Source organism: Stegostoma tigrinum, chromosome 8 (genome assembly GCF_030684315.1).
Source record: "Stegostoma tigrinum isolate sSteTig4 chromosome 8, sSteTig4.hap1, whole genome shotgun sequence".
In the NCBI taxonomy this organism is placed as follows: domain Eukaryota; kingdom Metazoa; phylum Chordata; class Chondrichthyes; order Orectolobiformes; family Stegostomatidae; genus Stegostoma; species Stegostoma tigrinum.
In genome coordinates, this window is record NC_081361.1 from 40,464,158 (window position 1) to 40,477,709 (window position 13,552).

A 13,552-nucleotide genomic window follows, 5' to 3' on the forward strand; every position below is an offset into this window, starting at 1 on the left:
TTTCTCCCTCTGCAGATGCATCCAGGTCTGTGTAGTATTTTCAGCACTTAGTTTTTATTTCAGATTTTGAGTGTCTGCTACGTTTGATTTTGCTTCACTGCTTTAGTTCTAGTGGATTTATTTAAATTTTGCTTTCAGGTGGCAATTTGGAATATTTTTGTTCTTCCATCTTCCCCTTGCCAGAAGGTAATAAATGTCTCATGGGGAGAAAATATCATGAAAGTTTAGTGTATTTTCATTGGTAGAATCCTACAGCATGGAAGCAGGCCATTAGGCCCATTTGAGTACACACCAACCCTCCGAAGAGCATCCCACTTAGACCCAGCCCCGAGAGTAATCAGGGAATCCTAACTGATGATTATTGTATCCAGTGAGTGAACTGTACCAATGATCAGCTCACAATTTTTTTTTTGTTGAATGCAAAACATTTTATAATTTGTCGAAATCAGTACTGAATGCTGTGTTGCATTTGCCTATTAAAATGTATTGAAGTTGATAATTTATACCCTGCTTTGCTATTAACTTTTGTGGTTTTTAGCAGCTGATATTAAATAAGCTTAGCCCCATTTCTTAATATTTCCTCTCTGAACTATAACTGTTCATTTTGAATCCCATCTCTTCCTGCAGTAAAATTATATTTTGTTGCTAAATTAATTTTGCTAAATTTTATTTTGTAGAGATGCCTCCTTTGGAAACTCCACATATCACCTAACCATTCTAGATTGTTTGCATGCAATTAATCAGGTAAGCGGTCCATCCATTCAAACATTGATAGCTTTTACTTCCACTTTGTTTTTGTTTTTCATGAATGTCATGATATAAATAACTTGGGTTCAGAAAGAGACAATGATTTAAGTAGGCATTTTGTAAACAATTCAGTTTTTAGAAGTAAATGAACATTTATGTACCAGGAATTCGAATAGATTTCAGTTTCAAAAGTGTTTTTTCTCTGAACTTGGAAAAGTTCAAATCTTTCTCTTTTACTCGACAAATACCTCTATCTTCACTCCAGGTTAATATGAAACTTGTAATTGATGTGATTCCTGTCTTACCTCACATGAGTGAGGTAACATGCCACAGGACTGTTGGTTCCCATTCTTAATATGATAACAAGCTCCAGAGGTCATGAGGATTCTCTTTTTCACTATTAAGCTTGCTATGTTCCAGCTACCATTGATGTTTTCATGTCCTTTTTTCACATTTTTACAAATAAATGAACTTATCTGGATGGACTAGTTAAACTAGTTAATGGACAGCCGACGTGAATCATCAATGCATGCCTCCAGCCTCCTCCATCATTATTTAAGAACAATGGGGATAAGTCTCCTATGATTCATGAAAGCATACAGAAAACTTCAGGAAACTGCACAAGAAGTTCTCGCTTGAATTTCTGTCTGTTTCAGAAAATCACAACCTTAAGTAAAACATAGGTTTCCACAGGAATCACTGTTAAAACTCGAGCTAAATGCTGTACAGTTTTTCATATTAGAAAAAAAATTATACCCTGTAAGTTGAAGTGTTTTACATTGGTCAATTCCTATGTGATAAATCCAAAAAATGTAAAAAGAGATTTTTAAAAAATGCTACTTACACTACCTTTTTTTGATTTTTGTTGATCCGGCTCCTTGTTCCTGACCTGTGGCCTCTATCCCCCAACTGTGCATATTGTGGTCCTCTGAACATGGAACTTCTGGAGCTGAAGTATCTTGTCTCTGTCTCTTTAAATGGTAGTAGAAGATCAAAAGGTGTGCATTAGCCTATAACCTAAAACTTTGTTGTGACAGTATGAGAACAATTATACAAACACCTCTCTGAAATTCTATGACATTATTTCCATGTACTGTGTTTTTCCTTTAAATGTGGGAAATTTTCCCAATGTGTTTGAAAGATGCATATTATTCAGCAGATTAAGAGCCAACCAAATAGGTAATGGTTGTCTTTTCAAATAAGTTAAATTAGAGGCAGAGTGCTTTTAGATTTTAAAACTGTTTAAATTATTTTTGACTTATTATGCGTAGCACAAATTATTTGAAAATGTTTGATTTATGTTAACTATTTTTCAGGCCCTCCAACATGGCTTTCTAGATTTTGAAAAATTTGATGTGGATGAATATGAGCACTATGAGGCAAGTTCTCCCCTTCCTTGCCTGCCCCCCAAACTGTTGTCTACTTTAAATAATTGTGGTTCTATTACTGTGGAAAATTAATTGCACTTCATATGTTGGATATAACAGGTAGATTGTATGGTGGGTGTAATTTACTAAAGGAGGTGTTGTGTAGTGGGATAACTTTGTTTAATTCTGAGTAGTCTCCTGATCTTTTCTCAGGTTTTGTTTTCCTTCTACACAAATATTTTGGTCATAAGCTTTATTCGCATTCCACATTACTTCCACGTGCCTCCCTGTGATCTGTTTTCTCCCATCAGTACCTCATTGATCATAAATTCTTTGGACACCATAACCAGTGTAGCTATTCATTTCTGACTGCTGAACGTCGAGCTTGTGGGAAAAATAGGGAAAGTTTCATTTCCCAAAGTACATAAATGTGTACCTTCAGCCACATTCGTTTTTCTCACGATAGACTTGAGAACTTTTAAGTCTCTAAGCGACATCACCTAAGTCTTGTTCATGATGAGCATTTCTTCTCTTCAGCGTGTAGAAAATGGTGATATTAACTGGATCATCAGTGGCAAGTTTCTGGCTTTCAGTGGACCCCATCCAAAAAGCAAAGTTGAAAATGGTGAGGAAAATATTTTAAACAGTCTTGAAGGTTGTATCAGTTTACCATATTTTGTTTTTCTGTAATCCAAGCACAAACAAAATGTTAATACTCTGCAAACTAGCAAATACTGTTAGGTAGCAAGAACTGCACATGCTGGAGTCAGTTATCACAGTGTAGAGCTGGAGCTGGATCTCAATCAGTGCAGGCTTGGAGGGCCGAAAAGCCTGTTCCTGTGCTGTAATTTTCTTTGGTCTTTGAACACGGCAGATCAGGCAGCATCAGAGGAACGGGGAAGTTGACGTTATGGGTCAGGACCCTTCATCAGAACTGGGCCCAGTACTGGTGTTCCTCCAACTCCACGCTGTGTTGGCACTAGCAAGTACTGTTATATCTAAACAAGTTATTTCTTGAAAAGCAGTTTTCAATATTCTGCATTTTTGTTGTTTTATATGACGGTCACAAATATGTGAAGTGTGAACATACTATTCAAAAGGCTAGATTTTTCTTGACTCCTAACACAAGATATGATTATCTCATTGCCCAAGAGTGAAAAATGTTACCACGAGTTAAGGATGGTCACCCATGAAATTTGGTTTATGGCTGATAGCTCTGCAAATATTCCAGGTTGTGTGATTTTTAAAATTCAAATCCTGTTCGTTTGAAACCAAAACCAGGTAGTAATTGGACTAGGTGATAATGGTGCTGTGAAATTCCTCTTGTTTCAATTTAACAATAATTCTTATTAAATATTTCTGAAGATTCTATAATTCGCAAGTTTTCATTCATGCAGAAAGTAGTTTAATCAGTTTTGAATTTAGTTTCAGTTTTCTGGCACCAGGTGGCACTGCTACATATGTAATTAGGTTCAATATTCCTAAAGAATCAGTTTCTATTGTTATCAAGTCATTTAAATCTGTAGGTAGCTGTCTTTGAGGTGTGCCTCAAGAGTTTGTGATATATACAAATTATTATATAAGGAAATTTAACACTTGAAGAAATACTACTCTTGCGCTTCAAGTACATTTTTGTCATGACCAGGGTAATGGTCATCCATTTTCTGTTGATTTTTAGATACTATTTATGGAGCTTACCACGTTACTGTTGATGCAAAGATATATTTGAGCCATTAGATAAGGTGAAAACGTTTTTAATTTGCACTTTTTTTCAAGATGCCCTGCAAGGAATAATTTCCTTAAAAGAAATTGTGATCAGGTTTAACCTGGCCTCCAACCACCTCAATTGCTTCCTGAATCTGAAAATATTGACTCTTTGTCATTATGGTGAAATGTGGGCCATTAACCCCAACATTCAGATGCAATACTGTAAAACAATTTTACATGTACAAGGCTGATTTTGGCAGTACAGCGTTACTGTTCCAAAACATGGTGGGTCAGTTTTGTTCTTTGTTATTTTTGTTTTTCTAAATGCCTGGCTTAATAGGCTACTGCAGACAGCATTGAGACAATCACATGGCATGAAGCAAGAATAGCTTGTTGACTGAAGATGCAAAATTTCTTGTTATGAAGGACTTTAGGGAACAGTTGAGCTTTAATTAACCTGTGACTTTAATGTAGAAACCGAAAGAACTGCGGATGCTGTAAATCAGGAACAAAAACAAAGTTGTTGGTAAAGCTCAGCAGTTCTGGCAGCATCTGCGGAGGAGAAAACAGAGTGAATGTTTCTGTTCCGGTGACCTTTCCTCAGAACTGGTGGCCATGGTGTGTGATTTTCATGTTTTCTTTTTGTTTTTCAAGTCAGGAATTACCAAGTTAATTGAATTCAATTATTTTTGTGCGATTCAAAGTCAGTATTAAGGCTGCTGTGCTATTGTATCTGCCCATCATATTTGATGTAGGTAGATATTGCCATTAAGTTAAGCTGGTAGTATTCCGTAGGCACTTTTTAACTTATTCTGAAATATAGAGGGACGCTAGACAAAAAAAGCATTCTTTGTGTTAAGAGAAGCCTTACATATAGTGAATAGAGCTTCACAAAGTTCATGGTGCCTTTGTTTCTTCTGTTTTTTGGTTGGTGGTAATTCCAGTCTGCTCAGTGGAGACCACCAGCAACTCCACTAAAGATCAAATAAATGCTTTAAATAAGGAAAAAAAAGACATGTATGCTTTTTCAGGGTATGGACAAAGTGACGCAATATTGCACGATGTAATTAGTAAGCATTTTGATCAACTTTTTTTTTTCTCCATTTAGATTAAGTTGGGTTCTTTTTAAACAATCCTTAGGTTATCCTCTCCATGCTCCAGAAGCGTATTTTCCATACTTCAGAAAACATGGTGTTACCACAATAATCAGACTTAACAAGAAAATTTATGATGCTAAACGCTTTACTGACGCTGGGTTTGAACACTACGACCTTTTCTTTGTTGATGGAAGCACACCTAGTGATTCCATAGTGAAAAGGTTTTTAACGATTTGTGAAAATGAAGAAGGAGCTATTGCTGTGCATTGTAAAGGTATGAATCCATTACTTTGTTTTTGGACAACAGTCGTTATGTTATTACTTTGTTACATTAATTCCATGTTATTACTTCATTATTACTTCCATGACTCTGTGTTTCTTCTGTTGTGATATGCTAAGTCTGCAGGTTCCTTCCAAGGCCTTAGTGATGCTACTCTGGAAGGGAATATAAAATACAGTGGTCCCTCTTTTTTCCCCCCCACTGTGTGGAGTGGATCTTATTATGTAACTCATGAATACAAGTAATAACTGATAATTTGACATTGGTGTTTGGAGTCTGCAAACTATTATGTGACAGGAGAAAGCAAGACAATTTCAGAACTGAGTTATGGAAATATAGTAGTATTTCCAGTATTATAAAAATAAACTTCTGACATTCTTGACACAGAATTAATCTAATATTGTTAAATTTGTATTATTCACATCTGCTAAAATGCATCACTAATCCATATTCAAGCAATTTAGTAAATTAAGATATTGCAAATGGTAATCCTTTGAATTGAGGTAATATCACAACTTGAAAAAAAGCAGAAAATGCTGTTTACATCCTGAAAGTGCTAAAATCCAAATAGAGATGCTTAGAACTGATCTCTTGTGGTTTTCCTATTGGGAAGCACAGTGAAACCAGCATAAACAGATCCTGATTAAAAGACACCAGTAACTTGCATAATAAAATATGTACAAGGCATTTTCTATAAACAGGGACACTTGCAAAATCCAAATTAAGGACGACCTTCGATGCACACAGCATTTTTTTGGTCTGTCTCTACCCTAAAATTGTTTCAGTCTGAGAATCATTGCTTATTACTAAGTTTGCACTGTATTCCAAGGGACACCAGTTTACGGAGAAACTTGAATTTATAGCACAGAATTGTTAAGTGAGCAATACTGAATGCTAGTGTGAGGGCAGTTCTGGCATTCTAGCCGACTACAGTCCCAGCCAGTTGGGAAATATATATGTTGCCCATTCTGAAAACAATGACACTTGTGAAAATGAAAAGGTGATGTTAGCTCTCAATGTGTCTGTAATTTTACAAGACCATAGGACTAAAGAGCAGAAGTTGGCTCTGGTACACTGCTCCCACCAGCGCCTTCCTTCCGTTAATTCTTGTCTGCACCCCTCCATTCTACATTTTTCAGTCCAAGATAATTTATTGCCATCACACGTTCATTTCTTTTATTCCAAATTCAGCATGTATTTAAGTAATGAGTCTTTGATCCTGCTCCCACTGGGGCCCAGCATCCAAAATGCCTTCCCAACCCTTTTGTCAGAGATACATGCGACCTGTTCTGTCTGGCTGCATTTGATGCACGCCAGCCATTGTGTTTTGTATAATACACTGAATTTGCACAGTGTGATTTTTGGATAGTCAACATATTGATGATTTGCTAAGCAATAAGGACAGTGGGGTGAATAAAAAGAAACTGCCAACGATATTGACTATATGAAGTAAAAACAGTTCTGGAACAACTCATCAGGTCTGGCAGCATATGTGGAGAGGGAAACTGAGTTAAGGTCTGCAATGACTCTCCTTCAGAACATTATCATAGAAACATGGGAAATAGGAGCAACACTAGGTGCTTTAGCTTTTTTGAGCTTGTCCCACCATTCAATATGATCACACCTGATTTATCCCGACTCAGTTACCTGTCCTGCTTTCTTTCCATACCCCTTGATCCCTTTTTAGCTTTAAAAAGCCTGAATTTTTTCATGGAGGAATTACAATGTTTTAGCTCTAACCACTTTCTGCAGCAGAGAATTCCGCAGGCTCACCTCACTCTCTAAGTAAAGAAATCTATTCTTGGATGGAGATTACCTACTCTGCATCCTCACACTGACTCCTGGTTTTGGACTTCCCACTCCTCAGGAACATCTTCCTGCATTTATGCTATCTAGTCCTCTTAGAAATTAATAGATTTCAACAAGGCCTGCACCCCCACCCCCACCATAACTGATCCAGTGTTCATATGTCAGCCCTTCCATCCCAGGATCCAATCCTTTATACCTTTGTTGTACTCCCTCCAGAGCCACAGCACCCATCCTCTGATTGGGAGACCTAAACTGCACACAATACTTCAGGTGTGGTCTTTCAGTAAGCTTTCCATGTTCCGTTATACTCTAATCCACCTGCTGTGAAGGCCAATATACCATCTGCCGCCTTCGCCTTTTATTACCCCTGTTAGCTTTCTTTCAGTGACTGGTGTACACTGACCCGGATTTTGTTCCACATCCCCCTTTCACAATTTGTCGTCCCTCTGATAATCTGCCGCCTTGTTTTTACTACCAAATGGATAACCGTACAAAATAGTTAAGGTCCAAGCACCTAGCCCTATGGTACTGCACTGCGTACTGCCTGCTAGCCAATCAGAAAAAAATCTTGATTATTCCTACTTTGTTTTCTGTTTGCTAACCAGCTTTTGTTTTTTAACCCAGTACACAACTCCAAATTCCATGTTCTTCAGTTTTACAAGGTAGTCTCTTAGATATGATCTTGACAAAAGCCTTCTGAACGTCAGAGTAGACCATGCTCACTGCATCACCCTTATTAGCTCTGCTTGTTACATCCTTGAAATTGTAGTAGATTTGTCAAGTCTGATTTCCTTTTTGTAAATCCATGTTGATTCTATTTGATCCTGTTACTATTTTCTAAGCCCTCTGCTTTTAAATCTTTCATATTGGGACCTAGCAGTTTCCCCACTACTAATGGTAGGGTAACCAGTCTATTAATCTCTACGTCCTTTATTCTCCCTTTTTTAAATTGTGAGGTTACATTAGTTAGCATCCAATCGCTAGGAACTGCTTCAGTCTATAGAATCTTAAAAGATGAACACTAATGCATCCACTACTTCTAAGGCCAGTTCTTTAACTTCTGTGGGTTGTAGATTATCTGGCTCTGAAGATGTATCTGCCAATTTCCCCATCACTATTTCTTCACTATTACTGATTCCCTTCATTTCCTCCCTCTCACTAGTCCCTGTGATCCCCAACATTTTTTGGGCATTATTTGTGTCTTCCTTTGTGAAAACACAACTGCAGTATACATTTAATTGGTCTACTGTCATTTGTTCCCCATTGTAACTTACCGTCTTTCTGACTGTAAGCTCACTTCAATTCTGAAGGAGAGCCATGTTAGATTTCAAATATTAAAGCAAGTTTTTCTGTCTAAAGACAGTGAGAATAGGGTTAAAACAAGTACTTTTTAGTAAGGTTTGAAAAGTGAAAGATGGAAGTTTTTGGAATAAATATTACTAATTATAGCAACTACTGTATTAAATATGTTTTCATTAGAATAAATTTGGATAATTATAACTTAAGGTGAAATAACCACTTAAAACATTATATTGTATGTGTGAAGCAGCTGGCTCTGAGTACAATAAATATGTAAAATGTCATTATGGTTTTCATTTTGTGCACTCAGTCTTTTTTTTCCTCTGTTTTGCTGAATGTGGAAGTCTTCCTTTCTATACACGCGCATCTGCCCCTTTCTAATGGTCTTATTGTTCTGACAATACGAGAGTTCTTGAAAAGATGGTCTCGGATCTAGGTACATTATTCTAAAAGTCAAACCAGTTCCTATCTAGGGTTGTCCAGACACAAATCGTGTTATCACGCGCTTCTCTAAATTGAAAGATTATGGATTTCTTCCCACCAGAGATGTAAGCTCATAACCTAGGTGGCTGCTGGAAACTTGCTGCACCCTAAGTAATCCGTTTTTTCATTGAGCATTGAGCAAATGAAGGTTCATCTCTGCTAGTAGGTGGACCTAAAGTTTCACTGACATTATTCAAAGAGCAGAGGAATTTCCTTCTGCCCGAAGGATAGGAGAGATGTGGGATAATTGCCTCTTCTCACCACCTCTTGACTGATTTTTGAAATGTATTTTTGGGCACACCTTGAATGCTGACTTTTTAAGAACTGACACAAAAGAGGCTTTCTTTAAAGTTTTTAAAGATAAATGTTTAATTTTCACGATAATGTAATTGAAACAACACTTACTCCTCATCTACACAAGACACACAAACACCAGAAAAGATGATTTCCGAAGATATGATGTGCACTTTCTTATAAAAAAGTTTAAAAGTCATTAGTATTTTGACTGCTCAAGATGGCAGTTGGAAATGTTATTGGCATCAGAATATGCAAATTGTCATTCAATGGAGAATGTTTGCCCATCAACAACATTTCAATCATTAATAGACTTCTTAATATTTTATTTGGATGCCAATCCTCATGAGGTTGGCAAGCCATTGTTACTTTAAGTCTCTTGATTTGAAATAGAGGATGGTGGCCATCGATACATGGGTTGGTAGTTTGCACTTTAACTGACCTCCCAGAGGAAGGCTGAGACATGTCTGTCCCTCTGCACCCAGTAACTGGTCCCACAAATTGCTTCCTATCTTTTTCTATTTCTTTTTTCTGTCTAAATTGATTCTACATCTTGCTGGTTTTTTTTGAGTTAAGTTCATCCCTTGCGACTGCTAAAACAGAGCTACCCCATAACCTTTTCCTAGTTTATCTTAGTGAATTGTCAAAACCTTCAATATTTAGGTTTCGCCTTTTAGCCAACCAGCAACTATTTCTTTGTGGTTATCTAGCCATAAATATTCTATTTGTGCTGATAATGCATCACTTTATTTTGAAAGTGCAGGCATTCAACTTCAGAACCTTTTTTTGCCATTTTATCTATCTTGTAACCCTACCCACTGAAGCATGTTAATATGTTCCTTCCTGTTCTTTTACATCCTGCTCTATTTGCTCATTGTTTTTCTTTGCTTTGTCACATTTCACGTCTGTCATGATCCATTGCCCCCACTATTGAGTTTTAAGCCCTTCCTACAGCACTAATTATATCAATGACCAGAACACTGTCCCCACCCCGGTTCAGGTGGTGATGATTCCATTGTTACAGATCCCACTTGATCCTGCATTTTTACAGGAGTATATTTACACTGTTAACATTCTAAATCTAGTACTGTGCTGCATCAGCATTCTGTGGTCGGAACGCTAGGTTTAAGAGAAAATTTTCTGTCTGGCTTCTCTATTCAGCTGTTGTAACTTGGGCAGAAACCCTGGGAAAATGGCATAAATGAAAAATGTCTGCCATATTTGAGCTGGCGAACTTGGGAAAATACAAGAATTTGTTGATGGAAAAGCCTGACTCCTTGCAACAAGTGCTAAACGTATTTCAAATACTGCTTTTGAGCAGAATTTTAAATTTTTTGCTGTTGAACTGAAGTTAAGGACTCATTTAGATTGATCATGTAATGACTTCAATTGAATAATGAACGTTCTTTGAATAAATATTTAACACTTTTATTGTAAACCATTTAACAAATTTGAAGTGTCCTCTCAAAGCTGTTAGGGGGTGAACTGCACAGCAGTGAGGATTGGACCATTCAGGGAAAAATGGGCCCTACACAGTGTTTCTTTTTTATACGCAGGTGGTCCTATGTAACAATCTTAAAAGCTTGGTGTAATATGCAGGTGATGGATAGGTGAAGCAAGGCAATGAGAAGGACCATTGCTTCTAATGTAAAATATTTAGTCAAACAGTTGAAGGTTCACTTTCTAATGATCAGGAAATAATTATTAGTTCCAAGAATATTGTACCAAAACTCCAAATATTCTTAAGTCCAAGTAGCTCATTAAATTGCTCCCAGTCTTAATCTGTAAAAATGTTCCAATATGTTGCATTGAGAAATTTCACTTGATAATAGCACTTCTTGCATGGTGGAGCTGTTACCATGATAAATGTTTGATGGTATTATTATTTACCAAGTTTAGATTTAGGTTTTTGCTGTCAGGTGATTTAATTAGAATCAAAGTTTGTGTAATTTGATTTCAATCAGTCCTAGTTTAACGTAATAAAGTAGATTTTGTTTACATTACCAATTTCAGAAGTTAGGTAACCATATAACCAATTTTCTTTCATTTCAGCTGGTTTAGGACGAACAGGTACGTTAATAGCCTGTTACATAATGAAACACTACAGGTTCACTGCAGCAGAAGCCATAGGATGGATTAGGATATGTCGACCAGGATCTATAATAGGCCCACAGCAGCACTTCTTGGAGGAGTAAGTGACTAGTTTATCTTATAATTAAAAACATTTAGAATCATAGAATACAGCACAGAAACAGACCCTTCTCCAATTCGTCCATGCCGACCAGTTATCTTATAGAAATCTTGTCACATCTGCCAGCGTTTCACGCATATTCCCCCAAAACCCTTACTGTTCTTCTACACATCCAAATGCCTTTCAAATGTTGTCATTGTACCAGCCTCCTCCACATCCTCAGCCAACTCATTCCATGCACTTGTCACCCTCTGCATGAAAAAGTTGCCCCTTAGGTCTCTCTCATATCTTTTCCCCTGTCACCTTAAACCTATGGCCTCTAGTTTTGGACTCCCCCACACCAAGGTAAAGACCTTGTCCACTTACCCTATCCATGCCCCTTATGATTTTATAAACCTCTATAACATCACTCCTCAACTTCCAGTGTTCCAGGGAAAATAGTCCCAGCCTGTTCAGCCTCTCCCTATAACTCAAACCCTCCAATTCTGGCAACATTCTTTATAAATCTTTTCTAAACCCTTTCAAGTTTCACAACATCCTTCCTGTAGCAGGGAGACCATAATTGAACACAGTATTCATACAGTGGTTGAACCAATATCTTGTACAGCTGCAACATGACTTCCTAACTCCTGTACTTAGTGCATTTATCAATAAAGGTAAGCATATCAAACGCCTTGTTCATTATCTTGTGTACCTGTGATTCCACTTTCAAGGAAGTATGAACCTGCACTCTTTGACAAAGAAGGTCACTTCGTTCAGCAACACTCCCCAGGATCTTACCATTAAGTGTTTGTCCTGCCCTGATTTGTCTTTCCAAAATGCAATACCTCACATTTAACTAAATTAAACTCCATCTGTCACTGCTCAGCTGATTGGCCTATCTGATCAAGATCACATTGCACTCTGTACTCTGAGGTAACCTTCTTTGCTGCCCACTACACCTCCAATTTAAGTTAGTGATTCAGAAAGAATTTTCGTACAGGCCTAGAGCACTTTTTCTAACTGCCATAAACAGGCAGTCAGGCCAGAAATGTTAACTAATTGTTTTGATTTTGTTTTAAACTGTGTGTTACAACTTTAAGAATGTAAATGTAGTTTCTGTTGGTGCTGAAATGAAATTTTATATTGAACTGTTTTATTCTCTCTCTATTGGAAATACATGATTTGGATTATTGTTCCGGTCACCATTATATAGATTTGTTCCAACTCGTTAGTAAACAGTAAATAGGGTATTGAAATGCCTGCTTAGTATTTTGCTTGATGCAAAACATGAGCTTGTCATGTGTGATTGCTATCCAGCTTCCTAAAATTTCAAGTGTGCTTGGCCACACCAAACGTAAGGTGGCCATGGAGCCTAATCTTTTTACAAAGGTTGAAGTTTAACCTTGGCTGCAGCTGAGAAGTTTTCACAGAGCAATCTGGTGAGGTAGATGACAGTCCGTTATTGCTTTTGAATGAGGAAAGTAAATCTTAGTTCTCCTGAATGCTGAAATGATCATCTTTATCCAAAAAAAATTAATCTTGTCACCTTTTTATATATTTGTTCTTTTAAAGGCAACCTAAACATTTTAAAATCAATGGCATTAATGTTTATTTAAACGTCCTGATTTTGGCTCAACTTTATACTAATTTGACTGACCAGCAAGTTGATGACCAACTGTCTGACGCAACAGTCTGTGTTAGAATGTATTCCAAGGAATGGTAATCACAGTCGGATTGCCACTTTTTAACTTTTTTTTTAGTGATTTATTTTTTAATTCGCCACATTTCTAGTAGTTAATTCCAATGCAGTATCCTACAGAAATGCTGAGCAGCTGAAGCCAACATGGTTCCCCTGGACAGCAGGACAATTGGGAAAGTCAAACCATGCCCCTTTTACAGCAATCCGTAAGTTGTGTTCTGGGATTTAAGTGTCAAGAAGCACAGCTGGACACTTTGCTGTTGTGAAATGGTAAGTGTGAGGTTGCTCTGGCAGTTGATTGAAGGGTTTGGGTGCCAGCTGGTCGGCATATGCCTGTCTTGTGGTGGGTTCCAGGGAGTTCAGGCAGGTGACCAAGGTCAGAAATTGTATCGGTTGGTAGGGTCCGGTGGTGAGTGTGGTTGCAAGGGCTCTCAAAGGTGTACTGCTAAGTTGGGAATTCAAGCTTAATTACCCAGGAATTAGACTAGAGTTTTAAATTTCTGACTCTTTCCCTGGGTAGCTCTTTAAATGGAGTGAAACCCTCTGAATTATTTGTATTGAGTTACTTTTTCAGAGGGTTCTAGGGGAATTGCCATT

At 37.4% G+C, this 13,552-nt stretch overlaps 1 protein-coding gene across 2 annotated transcripts in view; it reads left to right on the top strand.

Annotated features, from left to right (window-relative positions):
• cdc14ab (cell division cycle 14Ab) overlaps positions 1-13,552 on the top strand; it is a 115,984-nt gene that overhangs the window by 45,380 nt on the left and 57,052 nt on the right. For both annotated transcript variants that reach the window (XM_048539164.2, XM_048539165.2), the window contains exons 6-10: positions 678-744; positions 2,064-2,126; positions 2,652-2,739; positions 4,962-5,192; positions 11,136-11,274. In XM_048539164.2, the coding sequence (XP_048395121.1) occupies positions 678-744; positions 2,064-2,126; positions 2,652-2,739; positions 4,962-5,192; positions 11,136-11,274 (588 nt within the window). The remainder of the gene's footprint in view (positions 1-677; positions 745-2,063; positions 2,127-2,651; positions 2,740-4,961; positions 5,193-11,135; positions 11,275-13,552) is intronic.